Raw genomic sequence first — 20759 nt, forward strand, 5'->3', positions numbered from 1 at the left:
TTCTGTAGCTGGAGGCAGGCATCGATGGGGTCGTTGAGGCAGTGGGAACGTAGGGCTGGCCTTCTGCACGAACACAGCACAGTGTAGGACCTTTTCCTGACTGTGCTTGGACGGCCTTGACCTTGGATTACTGTGCCTCACCACTGGCCCTTGGAGAGAGAGGCTCTCCTTAGTGTGAGAGGACATGTGGATCTGTCCCCAGGAGCTCCTTGTGGCAGGGCCCATCTGAGTCATCCCCAAGTCCCCAGACCCATCTGGGCAAAGCCTGGTAATTGAAAGTGTTGAGTGAATAAAAGAGCGAGTGAATGACACCATAGAAGGAAGTGTTACTGGAGGCGATGAGACTCCAGTGTGTTCTGCAGACATGGGGCAGGTGTGACCGGAGGTGGTTGGGGGAACCTGATGACAAAAATCAAATTGACATCCTCCCAGGGCTGTCATCTCAGAGTAAAAAACAAGGTGTGTCTTTTGTTCCCTCTCTTACCTGACCTCCTACCTTATTCCTCACAGTTGCACCGCTGCAGTCACTTCACAGTGTGCCACAGATGGAAAGGCGCATTTCTGCCTCAGGGCCTTTGCACTGGCTGTTGGGAGTGTGTTTCCTCCTGACATACCTGTGGCTTGCTTCCTTCATCTTGATCAGGTCTTTATGTAAAAATGCCGTATCAGAGAGGCCTTCCCTGGCCACCCCCAGGCTAGTGTTCCCTGTCCCTGCTTTATTTCTTCATTTGACATTTATCACCATTTAACATAGTAATTTTTTTTTGGGTGGTACTGAGGTTTGAACTTGGGACCTTGCACTTCCTAGGCAGATGCTCACACCTCCAGTCCCTTTTCTTTAGCCATTTTTCAAATAGGGTCTCAAGGTGTTTGCCCAGGCTGGCCTGGACCATGATCCGCCTATTTACACCTCTTGCATAGCGGGGATGACAGGCATGCATCACCACATCAGCTTATTGCTTAAGATAGGGGCTCACTCACTTTTTGCCTGGGGTAGCCTTGAATTGCCATCCTCTGAAGTCCACTTGTCAAGTAGCTAGGATTATAGGAGTGAACTACCTTGCTTGACCTTAATACACTATACAGTTTACTTATTTATCTGTTTATCAGTCTCCTCAGATTAGAGTAGTGCTGTCCAAAATAAATAAAATACAAGCCAAGTGTGTATTCAAATTTCCTAGAAGCCACAGCAAAGAAAAAGTAAAAGGTGACTCTAATGTTAATGATATAATTTATTTAACCCAGTAGGTATGTCTCCAAGCTCACTTCACTGTGTTTGAAGTGTGTGTGTGGGGGGGGAGGGTCATTGTTAATGTCTAGATCCACACCTGGCTCCCGCAGTCTGGCAAGTTGTATAACTTTTTTTTTGGCAGTCCTGGAGTTGGAACCCAGGGCAAGCTCCCTGCCACTTGAGCCACGCCCCTAGTCCCCCTCTTTTTTTTTTTTGGTACTGGAGCTTGAACTTGGGGCTTTCACCTTGAGCCACTGCACCAACCCTTTTTTGTGATGGGTTTTTTCGAGATAAGGTCTCACGAATTATTTGCCTGGGGCTGGCTTCGAACCAACATCCTTCTGATGTCTGCCTCCTGAATAGGTAAGATTACACCTACTGGAACCTAGTTCCCTTCATTTCTTTTCTTTTTTTTTGAGACAGGGTCTCCCTAACTTTGTCTGGGCTGCTCTGGAACTCAGGATCTTCCTATCTCTGCCTCCTGATTAGCTGGGATTACAGACAGGTACCACCACACTGAGCTAAATTGTACAATGAATTAATGAGTAGAGAGGAAATGAATGGAAGAACCATTTTGCAGAAGCATAAAAAGAGGTCAAAGAGCCAGGCACAGGTGGTCCGCCTGTAATCCTCCCTCCCCAGGAGGCAGAGATCAGGAGGATGGCGGTTTGAAGCCAGCCCAGGGAAATGGTTCATAGACCCCATCTCAAAAATACCTTACACAAAAAGGACTGGTGGAGTGGCTCAAGGTGTAGGCCCTGCGTTCAAATCTCAGTACCACAAAAAAAGAGGTCAAAGAGGTGAAGGTGAAGCTTGAGGGACTGGGGGTGTCCCCACCTGACGTCACCCTTCTTTTCCTCTCCTGCAGACCATGGCAGCAGTGACCCTGTCAGTGCCCGGGCGAAAGGTGACCCCCAAGCCGGGCCCGGTGCCCGAGGCGGCCCAGCCCTTCCTGTTCGCGCCCCGCACTCCGGGCGCAGGCAGCGGGCCGGGGGCAGCAGGCAGCGCCCCGCAGGTTGAGTGGACGGCGAGGCGCCTGGTGTGGGTGCCGTCGGAGCTGCACGGGTTCGAGGCCGCGGCGCTGCGCGATGAGGGCGAGGAGGAGGCCGAGGTGGAGCTGGCGGAGAGTGGCCGGCGGCTGCGACTGCCCAGGGACCTGATCCAGCGCATGAACCCGCCCAAGTTCAGCAAGGCGGAGGACATGGCCGAGCTGACCTGCCTCAACGAGGCCTCGGTGCTGCACAACCTGCGCGAGCGCTACTACTCAGGCCTCATCTATGTGAGTGCTACCCCCGGGCCGGGATTAAAGATGGGAGCTGCCAGGCCCGCACCCCACGTCCTGTGGCTGTCCTTGCACTCAGGCCAAATGACAAGTTGTTGGATTGTAATAATAACGAATGCAGACCAATGAGTATAGAAAACTTAATGTCTCTTAATGAGGCAGTCTGTCACCATCCCCATGGTACAGAAGAAACAACCAAGGCCCAGAGGCAGCTAGTAACAATCAAAACTAATATTCGTTTATTATTTATTTTTTAGCAGTACTGGAGTTTGAACTCAGGGCCTTGTGCTTGCTAGGCAGGCGCTCACCACTTGAGCTCTGTCCCCAGCCCTTTTTGCTTTAGTTATTTTTCAGGTAAGGTCTAGAGTTTTTGCCTGGCCAGCCTGGACCTCGATCCTCCTATGTCTCCCAAGAAACTAGGATGAGAGGCACTTGCTACCATGCCCAGGTTTTTGTTCAGATGAAGTCTTGTTAACTTTTTGCCCCAGGCTGGCTTTGAACATTGATCCTCCTGATTTCTGCTTCCTGAATAACTGGGATTACAGGTGTGAGCCACCATGCCTGGCTGACTGATATGTATTAAGCATTTACTATGCACTCTTCTGAGCTCTGTAAAATACGTTATCTCAGCAAATATTCATAGTTATCAACCATTTTGGACCCCATTTTTCAGATGAAGAAATGGAGGCACAGAGAGGCCAAGTTACCTTGACCAGGGCTGTCCAGTGAGAAATGCCCAGGTTAGTCTGGGTCCAGGCTTTAAAATTAAATGGGACTAACCAGGTATGGTGGTGCACGCCTATAATCCCAGCACTGGGGAGCCTGAGGCAGGAGGATCTCAACCAGCCTGGGTTGCATAGTGAGACCTTGTAAGATCGAATTGATGAGAGTGAGCTTGATGTGTTGGTCTGTACGCCCCTGTGCTCATCATAGTACATCTGCGTGGTATTCAGCGTCTACAACAGACAGGGTACACAGTGGATTTCACACACGGCCTCATCTGGGGAACTCTTTGAAATGTCCACACTGTATCTCACCCTCTGGGGGTGTGGCCTGGACAATTTTATTATTTAATATGCTTCCTGGGCAGCCAAGGAGTGATTAACTCCATTAATGTAAGGAACAGGGTTAGGGAGACAAAGAGCGTTGACAGTCAGAGTGAGAATGAAGATCAATGGCTGGCAAATATTTACTGAGCACTTAAGATGTGCCAGGCGCTACTCTGAGTGCTGGGTTCAGCTCACCTCTTGGCCAGGGACTGTTGACATTCAGGAATGCTAAGTGACCTGGGCCCGGGTCCCACTGCCCCTGGGTTTAAACCTGAGCAGCTGGCCAGCTACAAACACCAGGTTAGACTCTTGGAGTTTCCCAGTCTTGCCACACCCTGGTCCAGGGTCACCACGCACAAGATTAGGATATCTGGATGAAGTCTGACTCCCATTTGGAGACCAGGACTCTGAGAGGAGGCCCTGAGGGGCTCAGAGAGGGGGCAGGCCTTCAAAAAGTCCCACAGCTAGAAACCCGTTCCGCTCGACTTGAACTCAGGCTGGCCCCAATGCAGACCCTAGGTCCTTGTCACTAGGAAGATTGTTCAGAACCAGTGTCGGTGGCTCACACCTATAACCCCAGCTACTTGGGAGGCTGAGATCAGGAGGATTACACTTTAAGGCCAGTCCAGGAAAATAGTTCTGGAAACCTCCCCCAATCTCCAAAATAACCAGAGTAAAATAGGGAGAGAGAAAGAGAGAATTCCAGAAGCCCAGACAGGAAGCAAAGTGGGCCCTAGCTGTGATCATTCATGCGTAGTGACTACCTGCATTCTAAACTTCCCCTGTGGCCTTGTTGCCCCCTGCATCCACGTAAGGCTGTGCTCTTTCCCACAGCTTGGCAAGGGCAGGCTATCAGCCCAACAGAAGCTGTTAACGACCATCACGTTGACCCTATGCAGTGTTCCAGGTCCACATGAACTTGTGCATGGTTCCCAGCCACCCTTTGCAGGAAGTGCTATTCATTCTTGTGACACCCTTCAGAAAGGTTTCTTGCTCAGGCCACTAAGCTAGAACGTGTGAAGGGTGCTAACAGTTTGTTGACTGACTAACTGATGGTAAGGAGAGTCGCCTTGCACAGTGGAAGGTGGAGTGCCCAGTCTCTACCACTGAGGACCTGCATGGCCTGGAGTTGCTGAGGATCTCAGTCCCTTTACTGGGGACCCATTTAAGGACCTCCCTGCTCTGTGATCTACTGAAAGATTCCTCCTTGCCCTTCCAAGCCCTTTAAGGTGGCAGGGGTTAAAAGTCCCACTTTCCAGAGCTGAAAACTGAGGCTTAAAGAATGTGAGCCACTGTGCAGAGCCATCCACAGTTGGGAACACCAGAATGGTGTGGGTTCAAAGTCTGAGCAAGCCCGTGGCCCCCAAGTGGGCAGGTAACATGAGCAGCCTGGGCGTTTATTTGGATTGCATTTTTTTCATTATCTTCCTTAATCCCTAGGGCTTTTGTCATGAGGAGGGATTGTGTCCTCGCCCCTTCTACCTGGGGAAAGCCACCAGGGGGGCAGGTCCGTCTTCAGAGCCCCAAGATCCTTCTCTGGTGACCAGGGTGTCCCCGGCCCCCTCTGGGCGCACCTGCTTCTCCCCTTGGTCCCCGGCCTCATTGACCGGCTCAGGTTCCCTGTCATGGGTGTTGTCCTGGGAACAAGGTGTGGCTGGCTGGCTAGCTGGAGGCTGCGGGTGTAGGGGTGGCGTGGGGGTGGCGTGGGGAGGGGGCTCCCTCGGCCAGCCGGCAGTGGGGACTGGGCGCCAGCCGCCATGAGATACCCTCCCAGGGAATGTGGTCCGGGCGCCCCACCCTCCGCAGCGAGCTGGAGGGCAGACACCCAGCAAACCGGTTGTTCAGCTTTGGGCTGCCCCCAACCCCCGCCGTTGGAAGGTTGGCACCTGGGAGCCGCCAGCTTGTGGCCACACCCTGCCGTGTAGAGAAGCCCAAGCTGTCTGGGAGCTTCTTTCTTTCTTTTCTTTTTTTTTGGTGGGACTGGCGTTTGAACTCAGAGCCTTGCACTTGCTAGGCAAGCACTCTACCACTGAGCCACACTGCTAGTCCTTTTTGGCTTTATTTTGGCGATATTATCTTGCATTTTTGCTCTGGCTGACCTTAGACCAAGATCCTCCTACCTACACCTCCCATGTAGCTGAGCCTACAGATGTGCACTAGCTCACCTGGCTTATTAATTGAGCTGGGTTCTCAGTAGTGGTTTGCCTGGACAGGCCTTGAACCCTGATCTTGTTGATCTTAACCTCCCAAGTAGCTGGGATTACAGGCATGAGCCACCATGGTTGGCTTGTCTGGGAGATTAAAGCAGCCAACTGCCAACCAGCTAGCCAGCTAACTAGCTAAGCAAGTGACTTAGCTAGCTAAGTAGCTAATGGTTAAATAGTTAACCAGCTAAGCCAATAAGTAGCTAAGTCTGTGGCTAGTTCAGCTGACTAGTTCTAGTTTAGCTGGTTAGTTGTCTGGTTGGGTTAGCTAAGTGGCTAACTAGTTCTTTAGCTACCTAACCAACTGCCTCCAGAATACTGAGTCCCTTTCCTGTGAGTTTGACTGGGCCTTACACTGTAACAAAGCCCAGATCCCAGTCTAGCTGGTGTGTGGCTAGAATTCAAGGGGCCTATAAACTTGGATGAAAAAAAAACAACTTATTTTCTTGCACCTTCAATCTTTATTTTAGCATTCCTTCCAGTAAGACTGTAGTGCCACTGCCAGGCTTGGTGGTGCACGCCTGTAATCCCAGTGTGGAGACCAGACAGGCTCCTGTAAGGTTCCTTGCTGCAGATGCTGTAAGTCCAGAGAACTGAGTGAACAGTAAAAACACCTTCTTGCCCATGGCCCTTCTATGTGTATCAGGCTTGGAAAGGCCCCGTTCTGTCCCATGGTGAACTTTGGGGGGTTCTTTTCTATCATCCACCTTGAAAATGTTCCTAACAAGCATTCAAATCGACGTGGTCATGGTGTAGACGGACCTGATGCAGATGGTGCAGTGCTCAACCTGCTCAACTGTACCTGGCGGCCCTGTGCTGCTCCCCTGGCTTCGCAGGACCACTGAGGCCTGCTTCGCTCTTGCTCTGTGTAGACGTACTCCGGCCTGTTCTGTGTGGTCATCAACCCGTACAAGCAGCTTCCCATCTACACGGAGGCCATTGTGGAGATGTACCGGGGTAAGAAGCGCCACGAGGTGCCGCCCCACGTGTACGCGGTGACGGAGGGAGCATATCGGAGCATGCTGCAGGGTGAGTGTGCGGGGTGGCCGCGGGGCAGCTCTGTGGAGGGAGCCAGGCTCACAGTGGGGACTCGTGGGGGACTTCAGACTGCGAGGTTTCTTGGGAGACTGGCAGGGACCATGCCAGGCTCTAGATCTTCTCTGGTCAGGCACTCCTGCTCTCAGTAGTGATGTCAGGTCCTGAAGAAATTACCTGAGAGACAGACATTCCTAGCTGTTCCTTCACTCGAGTTTGTTTGTTTATTTATTTATTTATTGCAGTACTGGGCTTGAACTCAGGGCCTACACCTTGAGCTACTCCACCAGCCCTTTTTTGTGATGGGCTTTTTTCAAGCTAGGGTCTCTTGAACTGTTTTTCCGGGCTGGCTTCGAGCTGGGATCCTCCTGATCTCTGCCTCCTGAGTAACTAGGATTTCAGGCGTGAGCCACCGGGCCGGGCTCAAAGTTTATTGTTAAATTTCAGAATGATCTGTGTTGTCACAGGGTTAAATACACACCTTTAGACAGATGACAGCACACGGCTGCGGGGCAGGTTGTGCACTGCACAAGGGTGTCCACTGAAGGAATTGCTGTACCTCATCACAGTGTAGACCAAGTTGCAGAAGTCAGAGCTGTAATCCTAGCACTTGCAAGGCAGAGGCAGGAGAACTAACCCTGTCTAAAAAAAAAAAAAGAAAAAATTATAGAATTAACATATAATATGCATGATTCTTACTACATTTTCATTGTACATCTACTTTAATAAATATTTACAACCGAAATTCATATGAAATATTTAAAATTTTGTATGTTTGTATTCATGCTTCTATATAATATTTATTTAGCATGCTGTCTTCCTACTACATGTTATAATTTTGTATATATATTGAAGAAAGCCCAGTGTGACCCCCTTACCACATCAGCACTGCCTGGGAATTTGTGGCCCCCCGACACGGGCTGGGTGGGAATTTCAGGGGTGTGTGGAGCGTGAGTTACAGCCTGTGATAGACCTGGGCTCTTGGACCGACTCTTGTCTCACATCACACCTGTACCTCTGGGCAGTGGTAACAGTGTGTCTGGTTATCTGGTGTAATTTGTTTCTTTGCTTTTTTTGTGGTACTTTGGTTGGAACCCCGGTCCTTCCCCATGCAGGGCAATTGCCCTGCACTTGAGTCACGCCCCCACCCCTTTTTACTTTAGTTACTTTTTTTTTTTGCCTGGACTGGGATTTGAACTCAGGGCTTCACACTCACAAAGCAGGAGCTCTACCCCTTGAGCCACACCTCCAGTCTATTTTGCTCTGTTTACTTTGGAGATGGTGGGGGGGGGGTCTCATGAACTATTTGCCTGGGCTGGCCTGTAACCAAGATCCTCCTGATCTCAGCCTCCCAAGTAGCTGGGATTACAGGCGTGAGCCACTATGCCTGGCATGGGAGGATCTTTCAGGCAGGATCCTCCCTCCCATTTCTTACATGGGAATATGGAGGCACAAAGCAACTCAGTGACTTGCCCAAGGTCACAGAGGTGTGGCCAGGTGGTGAACCTGTGTCCACATGTCACCCAAACCAGGCTGCTCACTTGGAGGTCCTACTGAGGGCATAAGACCACCCAGAGACTTCCTGCCCTGATTCAAAACCCCTGTGTCTGTCCCCTCCCCCTAGCCACACTGGCCTCCTCTCTGTCCCTCAAATACCCCAGTTCAGGTGCACCCCAGGACCTTTGCTCTGGCTGTACCATCTGCTGGGGATGCTCTTCCCTTGTTTGAAACTTCACCTCTTCCGAGAAGCCATGCTAGCTTCCCCTGTGACATGGTTTCTCTCTCCCGCTCTTAGCTCTGTTGGGATTTGGAGCTGAATGACTTTCTGGTATTAGTTTCTTTTCTTTCCTTTTCTTCTTTTTCTCTTCTTAAGGCAGGGTCTTGCTGTGTAGCTCAGGCTGGCCTGGAGCTCATGACCCTCCCCTCTGCCTGCCAAATGCTGGGATTACAGGCACACCGCCACGCCCGGCTTTTCAGTGCTACTCTCTGTGTTTTGTCCCCCTGCCACACACGTACAAGTTGAGGCCTCGTGACAGCAGACCCCCTGCCAATTTCCCATAACCCCTGTGTCTGTGCTTAGTAAGTCCTTAGCGTGCCTTGGTGGAATGGCAGTGCAGGCCAGGGTGGGGTGGGTGGGGAGAGGCGTGATGTATTCCAGGGTTGCACTCTGGAATTCAGGACCTCTCTCTTGGGTCACGTCTCTGATGTCCAACATCAGATAGGCATACGGTAAGGACTCAAATTGAGGTTGGTGGTTGAATTATATTCTGTTCAGTTGGGGGCTGTCTCCATTTTGCAGGTGAGACATTCAAGGCTCAGAAAGAGACAACTGCTGTCCCATGTCACACAGCAAGCAAGGGATTTAGTTGGGGTGGAGTGTTAGAATTTGGGAGTGTTGTGCATCAAAACAAGACCTCTGCAGAATAATTTCAAAAGGTGTAGGGGGCCAGAGGGTCCTGCCTGAAAGACCTTTCCAGGTGACATTGTCCCCCTTCTGTCCCCTACAGACCGTGAGGATCAGTCAATTCTCTGCACGTGAGTTATCCCAGAGGACTTCCTAGAAGTGGTGGGGTCCCAGCTGGGTGTCGCTGTTTGAAATGGACAGGCCAGAGCGTACCCTGCTGCATTCCCCACCTGCCCTGTTTCCTCTTGTCCCCCATAGTGGGGAGTCTGGAGCTGGGAAGACAGAAAACACCAAGAAGGTCATCCAGTACCTAGCTCATGTGGCATCATCGCCAAAAGGCAGAAAGGATCCAGGCGTCCCCGTAAGCTACCCTGCTGGGGCTCTGCCACTACCAGGGCTAGCCCCCCATAACTGCTTACCTCCCAGGCACATGTTGGGGGGTCCTCATGGGTCACGCACTGGGAAGGGGTACAGTGGAATTCGAGCCCAGGTGTGTGGCCCTCAGGCCATACACTCCACACTCCCAATTCCCAGCCCCTCTGTCCCCAACCACGTTGCCAGCTCACCTGGGTGTCTGTCCTTGTTCCATGTCCCATGTGCTGTGTCCTGGTCCGTGTCCCATGTCTCGTGTCCTGTGACTTCCTCAGGCCTCCGTCAGCACCATATCTTATGTGAGTAGCAGAGAACTCCCTCCTGTCTGGTCACCTGGGAGACAGGGACCGAGAATGGTCATACCAGCCAGGGCACACTGCCACTTATGGTGGACCTACTGTGTGCACGCTAGGGCTGTGTTGCCACCTTATGCAATCTTACTGTGTGCATGCAGCCACCCGTGACATCCTTACTGTGTGTACACACCCGGGCCCCATGCTGCTGTTTAGTGCAGTCCCACCATGTGCACACACCAGACCCGCCCAACATTGTGGCAGCCATGCTGTGTGTTGGCTGCTGTGCAGTCCTACTGTGCATGCAGCCAGGGTGCCCACAGCGGTCCATGCACTCAGGGTAAGGTACTTACCATGGAGCAGCTTGGTTGGGAAGGAACCCACCATTTATTAAATGCCTACTATGTGCTAGACAGTGTGAAGCACTTCGTATAGATGGCACAGACTTTCCCCTTAACTGAAAATTCTACAAGTAATGTGAGGTACGCGTGGGCTATGACCACCACAGAATCAACAAAGGGAAATTTCTTTTGCCTCATATCAGTCCCCCCTTTAAAAAAAAATTTTTGGTGGTCCTGGGATTTGAACTCAGGGCCTCATGCTTGCTAGGCAGGTGCTCTCCAATTTGAGCCACTCTGCCAGCCTCCATCCCCTTTCTAGCTGTGGCTTACACTGTTGACAGTTTGGAGTGCATCCTCACACACCTTTTCCCAATGGTTACAGCATGCGTATATGCCTGTAGAAATAAGAGTTTTGTTTTGTGGTTTTTCCTTCATTCGTTTTTTAATAATGGGACCATATTCTAAGTAGTGTTCTGCAACTTGTTTCCGTTTGGTTTGCACTTAACAATGCCTTGGAGATGTTTCCCGTTCCCCTCACAGTAGATGGACAGGCAGGACCCGGATGCAAGAAGTGTCCGGTGTCCCCCCCCCCCCACAGGCCCCGCGGGGCGCCCCTCCGCGTCCTCACGGTGCACTGTCTCCCACGCCCGGCAGGGGGAGCTGGAGAGGCAGCTTCTTCAGGCCAACCCCATCCTGGAGGCCTTTGGCAACGCCAAGACCGTAAAGAATGATAACTCGTCCCGATTTGTGAGTGCTGGGGACCGGGCTGGGTGTCAGGGACAGGGGTCTGAGGGAGGAGGGCTGGGACCTAGATCCCTGGCTCTGAGGGAGGAGGTCCTGCCCTCCAGCCTCTGAGGACAGACGTCAAGGGTCCAGGACCTTGGATTCCCAGGGAGCCCCTGCTGAGGACTCCCTGTTCCATGGACTCCAATAGAGGGGGAAAGAAAGTAAGCAGCAGCCAGGCTCCAGGCAGGGTGTGGTTGGGGACTTCCGCGTCTGAGGGGACCTCAGCTGAAACCCTCACCTCGTTCCTCCAGGGCAAGTTTATCCGGATCAACTTCGACGTTGCAGGGTACATCGTGGGCGCCAACATCGAGACCTGTATCCTCCCCCAGCCCTCGGGAGTCGCAAGCCCAGGGCGGCTGCTCAGGGAGACCCTCGGAATCCCGGCATGGGACATGGGGTCCCAGCTCTGCTGCTGGAACCTCTGCGTGTACAGGACACGCGTGCCCAGCTGCGCCTGCTTTTCCCAGGCTGGCACAGCCTTGCTGATGCTCCCTGATTACTAGGACGCCTCAGGGTGCGATTTACCACAGTGGGGAGACCAGAACTCAGGGGCAGAAGGGGAAGGCTGCTGGAGCAGAGGCCAGGAATCTAGGCCTGGCTTCCAGAAGCTTCTCCTAATGGAGTCTCAGGAGACAGTCGTACTTCACTCCAGCAACTAGACACAAGATCATGTCCACCAGGAAGCTCTGAGCCTCAGGACCCAGGGCTGTTTTGGGGGTGGCCACGGGGTCCCTCTGCCTGCTCCAGAAAGACAGCCAGTGTTCAGGGAAACCTGACACAAACAGTTTACACCTGCTAGCCCCTCTCATCACTTAGGGGCTACCAGGGGACCCTTGGAAATCCAGGTTCCCAGTGCCGCCTTCCAGACCTCTTGCAAAGAAAGGCCTTCTGCTTACAGGTCACCCTGTCCTGCCCAGGTGGCATGCAGTGTCCAGAAGAATTTACCACAAGCCCTCCAAGAGAGCATGGAGAGAGTGGGTCAGGAGATTGCAATGACCTGGGTTCACTCCGTTTTGCTCTGGTTATTTTGGAGATGGAGGTCTTGAGAACTATTTGTCTGGACTGGCCTCAAACTGCAATCCTCCCAATCTCCATGCCTGGCTGAAATATGTTATTTTTTTTTTAACGCTCTTTGAGCAGGTGGAAAACTGACACAATTGCTTAAGTGATACGCTCCAGGGCACCCATCAGTTAGTGGCAAAGTTGTGTCTAGGCTGTGTGAGCAACAGCACAGCGTCACGGGATAGGTGTGTCCCTGTCGTAGCTTGACTTGGTTGAGGGACCTGGGTGGGTTTCCCTCGTCTCTGCTTGTCTCCTTGACTCTCTCCCCCTCAAGACCTGCTGGAGAAGTCGCGGGCCATCCGCCAGGCCAAGGACGAGTGCAGCTTTCACATCTTTTACCAGCTGCTAGGAGGTGCTAGTGAGCAACTAAAAGGTCAGCCTTGTTCCCCTCCCTGCATGCCCGCCTGGGTGGGCAACCCTGGGAACCCTAGCATCTCTGCACCACGGGGAGGAAGGAAGGAAGTGGAGGCCACTACTTTGGCTGTGTCACCTGGTGCTGTGGTCGCCTGGCTTCCCTGCATTCTGCTGCCCTCTGGTTCCAGCTCCCCCTTGGTCACGTGGCTCCATGGCTCTGCCATGCTCACTCCTGACGCCAGGCTCTGTTCTCTGTGCTCCTGTTCCTGGTGGCTTCTGCTCACTCAGCTGGGGCCCCGTGGCGACTCCGGATCCATTGTGCTGTCTGACAGTCCTACTGTGTCCTGCCTCTTGGCTCCTGCCCCTTGTGCTGCTGTGGCTCTGACTCCATCCTGTCCCCTGCTCCTGCCTCTGCTGCTGAAGTGCCTGTTGCTCCTGTCCACGATGGCGCCTCGGCTCCTGCTTATTCAGCCTCCTTCTGGTTGCTTGGTGCCTGCTCTCTGTGGCTTCTGAAATCCCATGTACCCTGGTGCTGGCCTCTGCTAACTTGATCGAAAGGAGAAAATGGAACTGGATCATGTGCTAAGCGTCTGGTTCACACCTGGCCCTTCTCACTCTCTCCCATGCAACACATGGCGAGGGGCTGGTCCCAGGGTCACCATCGGTGGATCTGATGCCTTACTGGCCCTTAATCTTGACCCTGTCTCCTTCCCCCACAGCTGACCTCCTCCTGGAGCCCTGCTCCCAGTACAGATTCCTGACCAATGGGCCATCGTCCTCACCAGGCCAGGAGCGGGAGCTGTTCCAGGAGACCTTGGAGTCCCTGCGGGTGCTGGGGTTCACTCCTGAGGAGATCACCTGTGAGTGAGCCCCTAGCCTGACAAAGGCAGTTGGAGACACAGCCATTCATGACTTCTCCTATGGGGTCAAGCATTTTTTAAGTGCCTGCTGTGTGCAGGCAAGGGGGCCACAGCAGGGAAAGAGGGAACCGTCTGTGTCTGTGGAAAGGTCCTGAGGCAGGGAAAATGTGTCACATTGGAGAGATTCAAACTTCTGGAGAGACTTCAGTCTAGTGTGCCAAGGCCAAGGAGATGGAGCTGTCAAGGCAGGTGGAGTGCAGAGACTTTGGCCCTGGGGCCACTGGGGAAGATTGGGAGGGCCGGGAGTGGAGGGTGGCGTGTGTGGGGGCGAGGAGGGTAGGGGCAGGATGAGGTCAACTTTGGGAGCAGAAAGACCCCCTGGAGGTTGTGGAAGGGCACTCTGGAGTGGAAGACGCTGGGGGCAGGAAGGAGGTCTGGCTAGGGTCTGGGGAAGACCCAGGCCCCCCGGCACAGTCACTCTGGGTAGTCCTGGTGGCCATGGCTGGTGTTGATTGCTCAGCTTAGCGCCCCCTGCTGGGGAAAAAGGGATCAAGGGTATTGACAATGGTGTCTTGTCTGTTTCTGGCAGCTAGGATCAGGGCTGGGTCAGGGCTGGTTTGTTTGCTGGGTCTCCTCTTCCTGCCCTGGGCGGCAGCTGGCTATCTCCGGCATTCCTTGGTGTGTAGATCACCTGATCTCTGCCTTGGTGTTCATGTGGCATTCTTCCTGTCTGTGTCTGTGTCAAAATCCACTCCTCCCACCTTTTTTTTTTTTTTTTTTGATGGTACTGGGTTTTGAACTCAGGGCCTTGCATTTGCTGGGCAGGTGCTCTACCACTGAGCCTCACCCCCAACCCTTTCTACTTTAGTTATTTTTCAAATAGGGTCTCCTGTTTTTGTCTGGGGTCAGCCTCAGACTTTGATCTTCCTACCTCCTCCTCCCACATACCTGGGATTACAGGCATACACTACCAGACCTGTCTCTCCAAATCTCCTTTTGATAAGGACACTGCTCACACTGGAGTCAGGGCCTGCCCTGTGACCTCATCTTTTTTTTGGGGGGGGTACTGGAGTTTGAACTCAGGGTTTATACATGGAACCACTCCACCAGCCCTTTTTTTGCACTGGGTATTTTCAAGATAGAGTCTTGTGAACTATTTGCCCAGGTTGGCTTCGAATCTCAATCTTCCTGCTCTCTGCCTCCTGAGTAGCTGGGATTACAAGCATGAGCCACCACACTTGGTCATGTTGGGTAGACTGTAGTTCTTTTAATCAGGCCTTCAAAGAGAGACCCTCGGGTGTTTCCAGGGCTGAGCTGGGGCCAACGGCTCTAACTGTCCTCTGGTCCGAGGTGCCCTAGGAGGCCCCTGAGCTATTGTTGGCTCCAGGGTTGAATCAGGAATGCCAGGAATGGAGTGTCTGCTTGGTTGTGTACCCAGGCTGCAAGTGGCCAAACTCTTTGTGTGTGTTTGTGCTGTTGACACAGAGTCTTGGGTGGGTTCCTCCAGCCAGATTTCCCAATGCTGGTTGTGTAATTCCCCAGCTTTCCTGGCTGGCAGCTCGGCAGCTGGCAAACAAATTCAGACTGTGCCCATGGTCCTGCCTGGCCTCCTGACACCCATCAGTCAGCCCATGTGACCTTCTCGCCACTGCCCTGCTGTGTCACAGATGCACACAACAGTTCTAATTTCTGCATTTCAGAAAGAAATGTGGGGGGAAGAAGAAAACCATACTTTTGGAGTAACATATGCCTTTGATAGACACAACCTGAACATGGCCAAAGGTCACACTGAGAGTCTCCACCAGCCACTGGCTTCAGTTTCCCTCCCTTCTCACAGAAATATTTTAGATACATAAGAAAAGGTGTCAAGCATGGTGGTTCACACCTGTAATCCCAGATACTGGAAGGCGGAGGCGGGAAGTTCGATACTTCAGTACCAGCCTAGGCTAAGCAAAGTTAGGGGGACCCTGCCTCAAAAACCAAAGGGCTGGGGACGGGGCTTGGGTGGTAGAGTGTTTCTGTAGTATGCAGAAGGCCTTGGATTCCATCCCCAGTACCACAAAAAGAGGGGAAGGGGGAGGGGGAAGGGAGAGGGAGAGGGAGAGGGAGAGGGAGAGGAGACATGAAGGAAGGAAGAAAGAAGGAAAGAAAAAAAGAAAAAGTCATAATCTATGTGCGTCCTACCATACTTTAACTCGTTCCTAGATGACTTATAATAGTTCGCATAAGCCAGGCACTGGTACTCACACCTGTAATCCCAGTTCCTTGAGAGGCTGAGATGGGAGGATCATGGTTGGAGGCCAGATGGGCAAATTGTTCAAATGACCCCGTTTCCAAAATAACCAGAGCAAAATGGACTGGAGGAGTGGTTCAAGCATTAGAGCGCCTGCTTTGCAAGCGTGAAGCCCTGTGTTCAAATCCCAGTCCAATAAAAAAAAAAGTTAATGCAATGTAAATGCTTATTTATTTCTCAGTGTTGCTCAGGGAATAGCAACGAGGAAAAAGTCGGAGCACATTCAGTGCAGTTGCAGTTTTTGGGGGTTTTTTTTCTAGTATTTTCCATCCAGGGCTGGCTGAGCGCACCCAGGTGAAGACACAGGGCCGACTGTGCTGTCTTTCTATAAAGGGAGACGTTCTTCAGCGCGAGGGCTGATGTTCCCCATGCTGGTGATGAAACTATCAAACTATTCCTCACTGCCTGGAAAGAGATAAAAAAGTTCCCAGATGTCGGTTGTTCCAGCAGGCCTCTAACCCCGGCCTCCCCTCTGCCCTAGAACTTCCATATATGGAAACTAGCAGGTTAGCCCCGCTGCTGCCTCCAGATGCGCCCCACGAAGTGGTTTCGACCACAGTTCTTTGATGCATATAAAGAAACCTCAGTCTTTTTTGGGGCTGCATCATGCTTCCACTTTGAGCAGAGCACTGGGTCTTTCTTGCAATTCCTTTCAGACAGACCCCGTCCCCCAAAAACCTCCACCAATAACCTTGCGCTCACATGTGACCAGATCTTAGGCTTTTTTTTTCTTTTTTTTTTTGGGTGGTACTGGGACTTGAACTCAGGGCCTTCACATTGAGCCACTCTGCCAGCCCTATTTGTGATGGATTTTTTTGAAATAGGGTCTCAACAGCTATCTGCCTGGGCTGCCTTTGAATCATGATCCTTCTGATCTCTGCCTCCTAGGTAGCTAGGATTACAGGCGTGAGCCACCAGCGCCCAGCTACTTTAGCTTATTTTTCAGACAGGGTCTCACACTTTTACCCAGCCCAGCCTTGGAGTTCATTCTCTTACCTCCACTTCCAGAGTGGCTGGGATTACTGGTGTGAACCACTGTGCCTGCCTCCTCCATCCATCTTCAAAAGACGCTTCACCTCTGCGGACAGGGTCTTCACTGTTTGTGAGACCCCCTGCCCACCTTTGCAGTGGAAGTTAGGGCCACCCCAGTAATCCGGGATCAGATGTCATTTATCACTCCTGCGAAGTCCCATTTGCCCAGTGAGGTCACAGCCCCAGGTCTCAGGGAGTGGGAAGTGGACATGCTTGGAACCATTATCCCATTAGCACGTGGTCTAAGGGTGTCCTCCACGGCCACCATGCAGAACGCCACCAGGGGGCTAAGGACCGCACAGCCCTGTTACTTAATCCACGGGCCTTACACCAGCTTTCGCAGCAACGTCCTTTATGCCAAGAACAATTTTTTTTGCTGTATTTATTTTTGAAATAGTCTTGCACTTTTTGCCTGATCTGGCCTCAGATCTACACTTCCTGATAGTGGAATGACAGGCAGGCTTCACCATGCCTAGCTTATTGATTAAGATGGGGTCTCACTTTCTGTTCAGGCTGGCCTCAAACCTTGATCCTCCCATCTCTGCCTCCTGAGAAGCTGGGATTACAGGTATGAGCCACCATGCCCAGCCAGAAAAGAATTTTTTTTTTTAGTTCCGCACACACACATTCTTCCCCAGTTGGGGATTTTGTGCTGCATTTAAATATCACCTCTCTCTACGCTCCTTCAGTCTGGACCTGTTCCTGCGTCTGTCCTTATCATTCATGACCTTGACACTTTTGGAGATTACTGAGTCGTTTTATCTCAGTTTGGGTGTGTTTCCTCGGGATCGGATTCAGTGTCATGATTTTGGCAGGAGTGGGCAGCAGGTGCGCCAGCCCTCGCCTCTCACTCCACACACACCTCTCACCCAGTCAGCTTTGTGCTGTGCATAGCAAAAACACACACAAACACACAACGGTACCAAGCATCCAGTGGGGACTTTCTCATGGGGACACTCCATGTCACCAGCACTTGCCGCAGTGTCTCCAGTGCAGTCCTCACTCTGACCAGACCATCTGTGGTTTGGTCACCAGGCTTCTGCCGCTGTCTGTGTTTGTGGGTTGGTCCCTACTCAGGGAGGTGGCCAGGGAGGTGGCAGCTTCCATTGAACCAGACATCTGTGATTTTTGTGCCCTTTTCTGTATGTGCTGTGTACTTTTTTTTTTTTTTTTCAGTTCTGGGGTTTGAACTCAGGGCCTTGCACTTGCTCGGCAGGCACTATACCACTTGAGCCACTCCCCCAGTCCTTTTTGCTTTAGGTAATTTTTCAGATAGGATCTTGCATTTTTGCTCAAGCTGGCCTGGGAGAGCAATCCTCTTGTCTCTGCTTCCTGAGTAGTTGGGATTATAGGCACGAGCCACAAGGCCCAGCCAGCTATGCAGTCTTACATTCAAAATTCATGCTCAGTGAAGGGCAGGGGATGGTTTGCTGCTGAAAGCACCAAAGGCCCCAGGTTGAATCAGCTCTGCCAGCTTTTGAGCTGTGTCATCTTGCGTATGCTGATTATGTGCCTCAGTTTCCCCAGCTGTAAAATGGGGATCGCCACCTTGTTGAGTGGTTGTAAAAGTTGAATTTTTTTATTATTATAAATTTTTTATTAGGGTATTCATTATACGTTGGGGAGATTTGTAGTGACAATTCTGATTAGATTTAATATGGTTTATTATTTTTATAGGAACAGGGGATGGCACAGGGGAAACGAAACGTGAAAATAAGTCAGTGTCCCTGTCACTGGGTAAGCAGTGACAGGCATTCTAGAATGACCATGGGCGTTGCCATGACACAGCACAAACACAAACACAGCCAGGCGGGTCACATCCCGACTCCAGTGCTCTGTCGTCAGAGGACATGGGGACATTCTGAAGTGGTGACCAGTCCTTGATAAAGTTCTGAAAAAACCAACAGCGGTCTTCCTGGGGAAATTCAGTTCGTTTTCAACCCAAACACTTCTGTGTTTATACAGAAAACAGCTGCAGATTGCTGGCAAGAATTACCGACCATTCTGTACTCAGAGGTCCTATGGGACCTGGGGTGGCACTTACTAGGGCCCCCAGCCCTTTTTTTTTTTTTTTTTTGCTTTAGTTATTTTTTAGAGAGGGCCTCACATTTGTCGCCTAGGGTGGCCTCGGGCTGTGATCCTCCCGACCTCGGCCTCTTGAGTAACAGATGATAGGCGTGGGCCACCTGGATTGTTTCTGAGACAAAGTCTCACAATATTTGCCTGGGCTGGTCTCGAACTCTCGATCCTCCTGCCTCTGCCTCCCAAGGAGCACGTGTGTGTGTGTGTGTGTGTTTTCAGTACTAGAGTTCAAACTTGCTAGGAAGGCGCTCTACCACTTGAGCCACTCCGCCAGCCCCTCCTTTTACTTTTTATTATTTTATTTTATTTACTTTTGGTCACTGGTGTTACGGGGTGAAATGTCCCCGGGCACGGCGGCGCTGGAGCGCCCCCTCGTGTTCACAAGAGGTAGGGCGCTGTGCTGCGTTCACAAGAAACAGCATTGTTCAGAGCACTGAGCTCCAGGTGCAGGAAGCAGCAGTGTAAAATGTTAAATAAGAGTCTTCTTTACTTTTGAAATAGGGTCTCACTATGTAGCCCAGGCTAGCCTTGAACTTGTGATCCTTCTTCCTCCGCCTCCCAAGGGCTGGGATTACAGGCGGACACCACCATGCTCAGCTTAAATAAAGGGTCTTTAAAGAGAAGCACGCATAACACAGGTGATGTGTTGATCGGTTGATAAAAATGTGACAGTCAGAGGCTCCCCGGACCCCGCTCCTATATGCGCACCAGAGGCAATGGGTCACATTCACCAATTCAGTACTCCTGTAACTAGCTCGAGTCCTGAGAACGGACTGTACCTTCTCAGTCTTTTCTCCCTTCCTACGTGGATAGCACTATGCTGTTTACCCCTCAGTGCACCTTGCATTTTCCATTCAATGTTTTAAAGACCTTTCTGGGGCGTGGCTCAAATGGTAGAGCCTCCGCCTCCCAACCTCGAGGCCCTGAGTTCAAACTACAGTACCACTTAAAAAAAAAAAGAAGGAAAAAGAAAACATTTTATATCATATAGACCATCTTCATCTAGTTCTCTAAGTCATTTTTCTTTCTTTTTTTACTTTTCGTTTGAGACTGGGTCTTACTATGCAGCTCAGGCTGGCCTGGAACTTGCCCTCCTGCTGCCTCAGGCTCCCAGTTGCTGGGATTATAGGAGTGCACCACCATGCCTGGCTACTCAATCCTTTTTAATCTTGCAGGCATTGATTTCTGGGACAGATCCTGACGAAGCAAACAGTGCCCAGTGATAATGCAAACTTTGCATGCAAAATAAGCCAGAATAGGACTGGAGGTGTGGCTCAAGTGGTAGAGCACCTGCCTAGCAAGCATGAGACCCTGAGTTCAAACCCCAGTACTGCCAAAAGAGGAAAAAAAACCCCCCAAAACAGCAAAGGATGGTGCACCAGGGCCTGGAATGTGACCTTATGCCTTGTCACCCACAGCCATGCTTCGGACGGTGTCCGCTGTCCTTCAGTTTGGCAACATCGTGCTCAGGAGTGAGAGAAACACAGATCAAGCCACCATGCCTGACAACACAGGTACCACCAGTGTCCCCGTCCCTACCTGCTCCCTGCTACCAGGACCTCGCTGGCTTCCTGCCCTTTGCCAGGAACATGTCTCACTCCAACGGGGGCGGGAGGAGGAGGAGTGAGGGGGTGGAAAGGAGGGAAGAGAAGACTAAGGAGGAGGAGAACAGCCATTTCCATTTTTGTTTCTTCAATGGAATATTGAACCAGGTGCATGTAGCTCATGCCTATAATCCCAGCTACTTGGGAAGCTGAGATGGGGAGGAGTGAGGTTTGAGGCCAGCTCTGGCAAATAGTTCTCGAGAACTGCATCTCCAGAATAACCAGAGCACAATGGACTGGAGGCGCAGGTCAAGTGGTAGAGCATCTGCTTTGCAAGTGCAAAGCCCTGAGTTCAAATCCCAGTCCTACCTAAAAAACAAAATTAGCAAGTGCAGTTGTTTGGACAAGAGAGTGAAATCCTCCTCATGCTATTTTGATGTCTCTTCCTGGGTATTTGCTCTCGCTTGAGCTGAGTATTTGTAGTAGCTGTTCCCAAATCATGAAAATTATGGAGCTTGAGATCACTTCCTGATTA

The 20759-nt window shown here is 51.5% G+C and overlaps 1 protein-coding gene across 4 annotated transcripts in view; it reads left to right on the forward strand.

Annotated features, from left to right (window-relative positions):
* Myh14 (myosin heavy chain 14) overlaps window positions 1-20759 on the forward strand; it is a 73654-nt gene that overhangs the window by 13445 nt on the left and 39450 nt on the right. For 3 of the 4 annotated variants that reach the window (XM_074058020.1, XM_074058024.1, XM_074058022.1), the window contains exons 2-11: window positions 2100-2510; window positions 6639-6795; window positions 9309-9336; window positions 9464-9566; window positions 9853-9876; window positions 10866-10958; window positions 11249-11312; window positions 12334-12432; window positions 13133-13273; window positions 20099-20194. In XM_074058020.1, the coding sequence (XP_073914121.1) occupies window positions 2100-2510; window positions 6639-6795; window positions 9309-9336; window positions 9464-9566; window positions 9853-9876; window positions 10866-10958; window positions 11249-11312; window positions 12334-12432; window positions 13133-13273; window positions 20099-20194 (1216 nt within the window). The remainder of the gene's footprint in view (window positions 1-2099; window positions 2511-6638; window positions 6796-9308; window positions 9337-9463; window positions 9567-9852; window positions 9877-10865; window positions 10959-11248; window positions 11313-12333; window positions 12433-13132; window positions 13274-20098; window positions 20195-20759) is intronic. The other variant, XM_074058021.1, reaches the window with a different exon arrangement.

This window comes from Castor canadensis, chromosome 16 (assembly GCF_047511655.1).
Source record: "Castor canadensis chromosome 16, mCasCan1.hap1v2, whole genome shotgun sequence".
NCBI classification, from domain to species: domain Eukaryota; kingdom Metazoa; phylum Chordata; class Mammalia; order Rodentia; family Castoridae; genus Castor; species Castor canadensis.